At 42.4% G+C, this 10,569-nt stretch overlaps 2 protein-coding genes across 13 annotated transcripts in view; one reads left to right on the plus strand and one right to left on the minus strand.

Moving 5' to 3' along the window:
* Positions 1-5,164: 5,164 nt before the first annotated feature.
* On the minus strand, positions 5,165-6,546 carry fam166c (family with sequence similarity 166 member C). The gene is made up of 2 exons (XM_024378705.2): positions 5,605-6,546; positions 5,165-5,504 (listed from the first exon to the last, which is right to left on the minus strand). Exons 1-2 carry the CDS (start codon positions 5,767-5,769, stop codon positions 5,391-5,393), a joined length of 279 nt encoding a protein of 92 aa, XP_024234473.1. The 5' UTR covers positions 5,770-6,546; the 3' UTR covers positions 5,165-5,390.
* A 15-nt stretch (positions 6,547-6,561) lies between these two features.
* Positions 6,562-10,569, plus strand: part of otofa (otoferlin a) — a 128,033-nt gene continuing 124,025 nt past the window's right edge. For 5 of the 12 annotated variants that reach the window (XM_042300871.1, XM_042300872.1, XM_042300879.1 and 2 more), the window contains exon 1: positions 6,565-7,037. In XM_042300871.1, coding sequence (XP_042156805.1) covers positions 6,959-7,037 — 79 coding nt within the window. In that variant the 5' untranslated portion in view covers positions 6,565-6,958. Of the gene's footprint in view, positions 7,038-10,569 lie in introns of all 12 variants that reach the window. The other 7 variants (XM_042300882.1, XM_024378348.2, XM_042300878.1 and 4 more) reach the window with 5 other exon arrangements.

Below are 10,569 nucleotides of genomic sequence, written 5' to 3' on the forward strand. Positions count from 1 at the left end.
TGATAATTAGTGGATATCGGCCTAATTCTGCTCTGCATTCATTATTTGGTGTTTTACGTTGTACACAGAGAATGTTTTTGCAGAATTCTGCATGCAGTCTCAATTTGGTGTTTGTCCCATTTTGTGAATTCTTGGTTGGTGAGCGGACCCCAGACCTCACAACCATAAAGGGGTTGGGTTCTTTAACTGATTCAAGTATTTTTAGCCCGATCCTAAATGGTATGTTGAATTTTATGTTCCTTCTGATGGCATAGAATGCTCTTCTTGTCTCTCAGATTGTTCACAGCTTTGAATTTACCTGTGGTGCTGATGTTTAGGCCGAAGTATGTATAGATTTATGTGTTCTAGGGCAACGGTGTCTAGATGGAATTTGTATTTGTGGTCCTGGCGACTGGACCTTTTTTGGAACACCATTATTTTGGTCTTACTGAGATTTACTGTCAGGGCCCAGTTCTGCCAGAATCTGTGCAGAAGATCTAGTTGCTGCTGTAGGCCCTCCTTGGTTGGTGACAGAAGCACAAGATCATCAGCAAACAGTAGATATTTGACTTCAGATTCTAGTAGGGTGAGGCCAGGTGCTGCAGACTGTTCTAGTGCCCTCGCCAATTCATTGATATGTATGTTGAAGAGGGTGGGGCTTAAGCTGCATCTCTGTCTCACCCCACAGCCCTGTGGGAAGAAATGTGTTTTTTGACTAATTTAACCACACACTTGTTGTGTATATGGATTTTATAATGTCATATGTTTTTCCCCCAACACCACTTTCCATCAATTGGTGTAGCAGACCCTCATGCCAAATTGAGTCGAAGGCATTTTAGAAATCAACAAGCATGAGAAGACTTTGCCTTTGTTTCAGTTTGTTTGTTTGTCAATTAGGGTGTACAGGGTGAATACGTGATCGGTCGTACAATAATTTGGTAAAAATCCAATTTGATATTTGCTCAGTACATTGTTTTCTCTGAGGAAATGTACGAGTCTGCTGGTAATGATAATGCAGAGGATTTTCCCAAGGTTGCTGTTGACGCATGTCCCACGGTAGTTATTGGGGTCAAATTTGTCTCCACTTTTGTGGATTGGGGTGATCTGTCCTTGGTTCCAAATATTGGGGTAGATGCCAGAGCTAAGGATGATATTAAAGAGGTTTAGTATGGCCAATTGGAATCTATTTTCTGTATACAGTGTCATTTCATTGAGGATACCATCAACACCACAGTCTTTTGGGGTTGGAGGGTTTTTATTTTATCCTGTAGTTCATTCAAGGTAATTGGAGTATCCAATGGGTTCTGGTAGTCTTTAATAGTTGATTCTATGATTTGTATTTGACCATGTATATGTTTTTGCTGTTTGTTCTTTGTTATAGAGCCAAAAAGATTGGAGAAGTGGTTTACCCATACATCTCCATTTTGGGGAGATAAATTGTCTGTGTTGTTGTTTGTTTGGTGTTTTCCAATTTTCCCAGAAGTGGTTAGAGCCTATGGATTCTTCAATTACGTTGAACTGATTTCTGACGTGCTGTTCCTTCTTTTTCCGTAGTGTATATCTGTATTGTTTTTGTGATTCACAATAATGAAGGCTTAGGTTTTCTGGGTATCTATGTTTTTGGTTGGACAGGTTTCTCAATTTCTTTCTTAGGTTTTTGCATTCTTCACCAAACCATTTGTCATTGTTGTTCATTTTCTTCGGTTTTCTGTTCAACATTTTTTGATTTGATAGGAAAGCTGAGAGGTCAAATATACTGTTTAGGTTTTCTACTGCCATGTTTACACCTTCACTGTTACAGTGAAACATTTTGTCCAGGACATTTTCTGGTAGGGATTGAATTTGTTGTTGCCCAATTGTTTTTTGTTAGATTTCCACACTACTCTCCTTCCATCTATAGCTTTTCTTAATATTATTCAGCTCCTTTGGCTTTGATGCCTCATGATTGAGCAAAGCTCTGTACAAGTAGAGTGTGATTTTGCTGTGATCTGATAGGGGTGTCAGTGGGTTGACTGTGAACGCTCTGAGAGACTCTGGGTTGAGGTCAGTGATAAAGTAGTCTACAGTACTACTGCCAAGAGATGAGCTATATGTGTACCTACCATAGGAGTCCCTTCGAAGCCTACCTTTGACTATGTACATGCCCAGCGTCAAGACAGGTCAGTCACTTAGCACCAAGTAACTCATTTAGCCTAACTAGTAATGGCAACAAGACCTCTTGGTCCAACTATCTGATGACAGATGGACTCACACACCAGTCTCTTCTGTCTCTGGTCTTTATGTTGGCCTATTGTCCTTCTGAGTCTCTGAGCCTTGCCCACACCTCCCTCTGCTGGTCACAATCTATCTGCGCTCAAAGAACACGTCCCGCATGAAGCGGTCATCCAGAGACTTCTGGATGCCTGACGGGAGGGCCTGTTCCTGATGGGAGGGCCTGTTCCTGATGGGAGGGCCTGTTCCTGACGGGAGGGCCTGTTCCTGATGGGAGGGCCTGTTCCTGACGGGAGGGCCTGTTCCTGATGGGAGGGCCTGTTCCTGACGGTAGGGCCTGTTCCTGACGGGAGGGCCTGTTCCTGACGGGAGGGCCTGTTCCTGACGGACCCCCTCTGAGGTTGTCTTCATTGGGGGCTGGTCTCTGTTAGGGGGGCAATACTCATTCAGCTTGTACAGCATGTACATCCATTATACAGACGTTTAGTGGAGACTTTCTTAATGATCTTGGCAGTACAGCTATGATTAAATAAGTGTGAGTTACAAATGGCACCCTATTCCCTATTTGGTACACTACTTAGACCATGGCCCATAGGGAAGGTCAAAACTGGTGCACTGTAGGGAATAATCTAGGGTGCCATTTAGGATGTTTCATTTTTTATTTCACCTTTATTTAACCAGGTAGGCTAGTTGAGAACAAGTTCTCATTTGCAATTGCGACCTGGCCAAGATAAAGCAAAGCAGTGCAACACCAACAACACAGAGTTACACATGGAATAAACAAACATACAATCAATAATACAGTTGAAAAATCTATATACAGCATGTGCAAATGAGGTAGGAGAAGAGAGGTAAGGCAATATTAAACATTGGAATGGTAGGATCTGCAGAAGAAGAATGTGCAAGTTGAGATACGGGAGTGCAAAGGAGCAAGATAAATAAATAAATACAGTATGGGGACGAGGTAGATTGGATGGGCTATTTACAGATGAGCTATGTACAGGTGCAGTGATCTGTGAGCTGCTCTGACAGCTGGTGCTTAAAGCTAGTGAGGGAGGTAAGAGTCTCCAGCTTCAGAGATTTTTGCAGTTCGTTCCAGTCATTGGCAGCAGAGAACTGGAAGGAGAGGCGGCCAAAGGAAGAATTGGCTTTGAGGGTGACCAGTGAGATATACCTGCTGGAGCGCGTGCTACGGGTGGGTGCTTCTATGGTGACCAGTGAGCTGAGATAAGGCGGGGCTTTACCTAGCGGAGACTTGTAGATGACCTAGAGCCAGTGGGTTTGGCGACGAGTATGAAGCGAGGGCCACCTGCGGGCAGGTGCGGGCAGCGATCGGTTGAAGAGCATGCATTTAGTTTTACTTGCATTTAAGAGCAGTTGGAGGCCACAGAAGGAGATTTGTATGGCATTGAAGCTCATCTGGAGGTTAGTTAACACAGTGTCCAATGAAGGGCCAGAGGTATACAGAATGGTGTCGTCTGCATAGAGGTGGATCAAAGAAAAGACTCGGCCCGAGAATTGAACCCTGTGGCACCCCCATAGAGACTGCCAGAGGTCCGGACAACAGGCCCTCCGATTTGACATACTGAACTCTATCAGAGAAGTAGTTGGTGAACCAAGCGAGGCAGTCATTTGAGAAACCAAGGCTGTTGAGTCTGCCAATAAGAATGTTGTGATTGACAGAGTTTAAAGCCTTAGCCAGGTTGATGAATACGGCTGCACAGTAATGTTTCTTATCGATGGCGGTTATGATATCGTTTAGGACCTTGAGTGTGGCTGAGGTGCACCCATGACCAGCTCAGAAACCAGATTGCATAGCGGAGAAGGTATGGTGAGATTCGAAATGGTCGGTAATCTGTTTGGTAACTTGGCTTTCAAAGACCTTAGAAAAGCAGGGTAGGATAGATATAGGTCTGTAGCAGTTTGGGTCTAGAGTGTCTCCCCTTTGAAGAGGATGGGAATTCTATGGGAATCTCAGACGATACGAAAGAGAGGCTGAACAGGCTAGTAATAGGGGTTGCAATAATTTTGGCAGATCATTTTAGAAAGAGAGTGTCCAGATTGTTTAGCCCAGCTGATTTGTACGGGTCCAGATTTAGCAGCTATCTGGATTTGGATGAAGGAGAAGTGGGGAGGTTTGGGATGCAGAAAGTAAGAAGTAAAAAGGCCTTAAACAAAGTCAGTGATAACAAGTCAATACAGCACTTTTTCTAGTGAGAACATACAAGATAAACAACTTACCTTGACATCAAAGTGTCTAGCCTGCCCCCTAGGTTCTACGTTGTGATTTAATTGCAATTGAGTTGTGTATCTTCCTCAAATCAATTTTTTAAAGCAATAACACCATAAACTCGTCGACTGTTCTGTCTCAACAATCTCTTGCCTATACCTCTGCCAGTCACACACACACCCACACACACACACACACACACACACACAGACACACACACACACACACACACACACACACACACACACACACACACACACACACACACACACACACACACACACACACACACACACACACACACACAGATTGAATTTCTCCTCAGATAGCGTTTCACCCGGTGTTCTAGCATCCTGTGATGTTAGATGTAAGGCCCTAAGAGAGTGTTCGTGTCAGGTTTAGAACACATGTTTAATGTCAGTCTTTAAACGGGTGTGAAACTAAGAAAAAGGTTGTGCTCACACAGGCAGCCCAATTCTGATATTTTTTTCCAATAATTGCTCTTTTGACCAATCACATTAGATCTTTCCCATCTAATCTTTTTCAGAGCTGATCTGATTGGTTTAAAAAAAAGATCAGAATTTGGCTGCCTGTGTAAATGCAGCCTAATCGCTTGTCATTTAGGATGTGTGGTTGGACGAATTGTGTATCAGGTTCGGATGGGCACATCATGTAATGCATTTGAGAAAAATATAAGTGGAGAGATGGGCAATTGTAATGTGTGGTTAAGTATGTTTTATTTTGAAATAATATATAAATGTAGTTCATACAGACTACAAGGCATTAACAAGTCCATTGCCAATAGCCTACAATGTGCTTTTTAAAATTGAAAGCAGTTATGACAGTCTAAGTGACAAATATTTTCGTTGCATCAGTAGTATTTTGTTTTATACGCATCTGTTCACAATAGCACGTAAAGGTACATGTAAAAACATTACAGGAATATGTATTGACTACACAACTTTAGATCTTACATCTGCTTCCAGAAGTATTTTTCGCTCTCTTTCACTGGGATGACGAAGTGTTTGACGGGAAGTCGTTTTCCTGTCTTGTCCTTATAGCTCTCCCGGTGTTTCTGAGAGAGCTGCAAACCAATACGGTTCATGATTACCATGTTATGTCAAATTAGGCATCAAATCGGTATGTTGAAAACAACTCATAGAGAACCCCCATCCCCGTCTCACCTCTCCGAAGCTTTTCAGCGTCTCCTGGCGTTTGAAGTTCACATTGAAACGGGCCCAGTAGGGACTGCGGCTCTGAGCCCGCTGGACCGACACTAGGAGCCCGCTGTTGGAGAAGATGGACGGGAACATCCCACCGCGGCTGTACGGGATCGTGCTGCAGGCCATTGCCCCGCTGTGGAAGTCCTGAAAGGAAAGTATTTGATGGTGGCATTCCCGAATGTGTCTCCATACAAGTACTTTGAAGTTGGAACATAGCCGCAGTATCTTTACAAATGAGAAAGTAAATAAATAACATGCTATTAACTTATTTTATCCACGCCTACTTGTCCGTAGGCAACTCGTCTCTTATGGTTCTGTCCATTTGGCAGGTGTGTCGCTCACCCGGGCATTAAGGAAGGTGGGATGTAGGTCGAGTTGTTGTGCGTGATAAGCGTTCCATTTCCTCTGAGTGCCATGTTACTGTTATTATCACCCGAACCCTCGAACCACGCAAGACCGAGCACGACAAGCAGCTGCCAAGCACCGGACCAAACACAGACTGACCAACACCTCCGGGCTAACACCAGGTGACCAGAGGACAACAAAGAGTTGCCTGGCAACTGCTCTTTTACTCAGCGTGGTCCTGCTGGTCACGAAATAATGACAAAACTGTGCCATGCATATCTGTACTCATATTTTCTTGCGCAATCTAAAATAGGATATCACGTAAAAACTATTAATATGCTTGATTACTATTGAATTAAGATCACATTTTTTATATTTTTAAATACATTTGGTCATCTTGAAAACTAAGCTATAGAAATTGCAAATGACTGGCATATATGGAATTGTGGTAGCATATAGGTGCAATGAAATTGCAATAAAATAACATTCCCAAACATGTTTAATATGGAAGCCCACCGTTGGCCTGTATAGTGAATGTCTTTCTAACAATGGTAAAAAAAATATTTAAAAATCAGAGAATGTAACCGTCCATCTCCAATACCCTGTCACCCTCCTTTCCTTCCGACTGTCAGTCAGAGCGCAAACCGCTGCCTTCACACACGCGCCAGTCAGTCACTGGGATGCGCGAGACCCAGCAGCCACCGAGCATATAGCGCGGGATAAAACGAAAGCTTACCAATAATTAAAGATCCTTCCTTTCTTTTTGTCGAAGGAGGATAAAGCAGATGTTGCATGCGGAATGGAATTAGATTTTTGTTCCACAGAACCAACGACACAATGAGAGGGTCTAGGTTTAGAGATCACTGAACATTTGGTTCAAACGCATATCAGCAGCACATTAGAGTTGTTTTGCTCTGTGAAGAAAAATAGTTCATTTTCTCCTGAAGTGCTGGATTGTACCTAACTTGACATGGCTCTTTTAGTCCACCTAAAAACAGTCCGGGACCTTCGCGGAAAGGGGGACAGAATCGCCAAAGTCACATTTCGAGGTAACAAGCGTTTATTATCACTGCAGATCCTTTGTCCCAATAGTAGTCATATACTGATTGCGCAGTGCCCGGGGTTTGCGATGTGATCAGTGGGATTCGGTGTGTGAGCCTGTGGACAGGTAAGCCCCAATGTGCTGACGCATCTCCTGTGGTTGCGCTGAAAAGTTGGAGAAACCCCTTGTCTATCTCCGCAATCCCAGGAGGTGATGAGAGAGACACGGATTGTGGAGGCGAGGAGCGCTTTTACGCAAGGGAATACATAATATCCTCAAAGAAATGTATACTGTTTTTATTGAGTAATTTTAATTCAAAACCTATGGTAGGCCTACAACCATTTGGTTTGTCGAATTAAAACATCGTTTTTTAATTGACCGTCAAGTTGAGAAATGTGTTTAATAAAGTCCCATTGATCAAAATGAGGTTGAGCCCATACGCGTTATATGCTACCTTTGTTTCACGTTCAACAGCTCTCATCTATTTTCCACGGGCGCTCGTTCTCCCAATAATGCGCTCAGCGGAGTTGTATCTCACAATCTCAAACACCATTGATTTTCTTCTCTGAAAGGAATTCGACTCCATTAATGAAGCCCCGTGGCCCTCTATGGCCAACTCCCATGGCCAGGCAAGTCTGACTGGAAACAGATTGGTAATCCCAATGGAACTATTTGGATAGAACAATATATTGTATATGTGGATTTACACACATTTGTGTTCACGGAATTATGTTTGTGTGTTTGAGTTGCTTTAGCTGGTTGTCTATTTCAGCACCTTGGAGAGTGAATTCTGGTTTCTGAGATACAGTAGCTTACATTGCCTCTGTTGATCCCATAACACCTGGAAGGCTTAGACACAAACATTGTGTGTTTGTGTGTGTGTGTGTGTGCCTGTGTGTGTGCCTGTATGTGTAGGTGCCTGTCTGTTTGTGGGTGTGTGTGTGTGTGTGTGTGTGCCTGTATGTGTAGATGCCTGTCTGTTTTTGTGTGTGTGTGTGTGTGTGTGTGTGCCTGTATGTGTAGGTGCCTGTCTGTTTGTGTTGTGTGTGTGTGTGTGTGTGTGTGTGTGTGCCTGTATGTGTAGGTGCCTGTCTGTTTGTGGGTGTGCATGCATACTTACGTGTGTAAACGTCTGCATGCTACATGTGTGTGGACCACTGACTCATGTTCAACTGCTGTTCATATGGAACCCTTCATGTGTCTGTGATTATTTCTCTCTCTCTCTATCTTTGTGTGTGTGTGAATCTCTATCTCTCTCTCTATCTTTGTGTGTGTGTGAATCTCTATCTCTCTCTCTATCTATGTGTGTGTGTGTGTGTGTGCCACACTCTAACCACACTCTCATCTGTGTGTCTATATGTGTGTGTGTGTGCCACACTCTAACCACACTCTCATCTGTGTGTCTATATGTGTGTGCCATCAATTCCAGCATTTTCTTGTAGGGCACCAGGGAACGTGTCAGATCTTTAGCAGCCCTGTCAAGTGTTACATCTGTTCCTCGTTCCACTTGAGTCTCTGCATGTGCTTACAGTAACCAACCAACAACCAACCAACCTATGATAAATGCCTTTGAGGATGTTTTCTAGAATCTCTGCAGGTCGCAGTGATAACTCTTTATGACATAACAATAACGAATTACTTGTTGAAAGAAATTCTGCCTTAACTCTTTGACATAACAATGACTTATTACTTGTTGAAAGAAATGCTGTTTTAACTCTTTGACATAACAATGACTTATTACTTTTTTAAAGAAATTCTGCCTTAACTCTTTATGACATAACAATGACTTATTACTTGTTGAAAGAAATTCTGCCTTAACTCTTTATGACATAACAATGACTTATTACTTGTTGAAAGAAATGCTGTTTTAACTCTTTGACATAACAATGACTTATTACTTGTTGAAAGAAATTCTGACTTAACTCTTTATGACATAACAATGACTTATTACTTGTTGAAAGAAATGCTGTTTTAACTCTTTGACATATCAATGACTTATTACTTGTTGAAAGAAATGCTGTTTTAACTCTTTGACATAACAATGACTTATTACTTGTTGAAAGAAATGCTGTTTTAACTCTTTGACATAACAATGACTTATTACTTGTTGAAAGAAATGCTGTTTTAACTCTTTATGACAACGAGTAGCCCACTTTTTGTAGAGGCAATGTTAGTAAGAGTTTACATTGGGGCATATGAGAGTAACCCTGCTTAAACAGTACTGGCCATAGAAATATTTTACCAATTGAATAGGACACCTGCTATATTTGTTGGCTGCCTGGCACTGAAACCCTATATTATGTGGCCTGTTGTTCAGTTGAATTAAGGAACCAAAAGGTGTTCGGTTTCTGATCTATTAACTTACGATGTCAGTGAGAAGGACGACAACTTAGCAATGTGTCTCATTTAATGGCAAAAGGCAACCCTTTAAAGTGAAACCTGAGTTTTGGTCTGTCTGTCCACCTTCCTGTCCTTCTCCCTCTCTCTCTCTCTCTCTCTCTCTCTCTCTCTCCTTCCCTATCCACCCCCGTCTCTCTGGTGTTTGAGATGCTGTTGATAGCTCCCTGCCTGGTCTCTTATACAGGCTGTCAGCAAGGCTTCCTGAATGCTTTCAGCTCAGACTGTTTCCTGTCTGGAGAGGAAAGGCTCACTCAGGAAGCCCCTGCCCCACTGGGCATGCCAACCTGTATATCCCTTACAGATGTGGTTAATGGGGATGGCTATGTAAGCTTTGTTACCAGTAACCACAGTGTTAAACATCTCTCCAGAAGGACAAACATAAAGACCCATGTATCCATTAAGTAGATGAAGATGGAGATCATTTAGGATGTAAATCAATGAATTGATCACATTGAAGTCCACATATACTGTACAAGAACCTATACACAAGAATGTGTATACAGTAAGTACATTTTAGTGAATGGTAGAGGACAGTCTGTCCATTAAAGCCAAGTATTTTCCCACATATACTGGCACCACTGTGTCGAATGATAGTATGAATATTGTAACATTTCTGCTGTTATTTTATTCACTTCTGGAATCCCTTACCAATGGTATTTTAGAAGGGTGCTGAATTGCTGGCGGTAAAAATAAAATAAAAATGTCTTCCCCTTTGTTATTATCAGTCTAGTAATTATGTAAGTAGCCCAGTTGTGAAGTTAAGTTCTATCCTATTCAAATACCAGATACTCCAGCTTGTACTGTAGTGTAGTAAGGTGTTATGCTCGTCGAAATGATCGGACCAAGGTGCAGCGTGGTAGGCGTACTTTTTACCTTTATTAAAAATGAACACCTAACAACAACAAAGGAAAACAAATGTAACATTCGGTAGGCTACACAGAGCTGTACAAAAACAACATCCCACAAAACTAAGGTGGCAAAACAGGCTGCCTAAGTATGATTCCCAATCAGAGACAACGATAGACAGCTGTCCCTGATTGAGAACCATACCCGGCCAAAACATAGAAATAAAGAACATAGAGTTTCCCACCCGAGTCACACCCTGACCAACCAAACATAGAGAATAAAAAGATCTCTAC

This window comes from Oncorhynchus tshawytscha, linkage group LG18, assembly GCF_018296145.1.
Source record: "Oncorhynchus tshawytscha isolate Ot180627B linkage group LG18, Otsh_v2.0, whole genome shotgun sequence".
Lineage (NCBI taxonomy): Eukaryota > Metazoa > Chordata > Actinopteri > Salmoniformes > Salmonidae > Oncorhynchus > Oncorhynchus tshawytscha.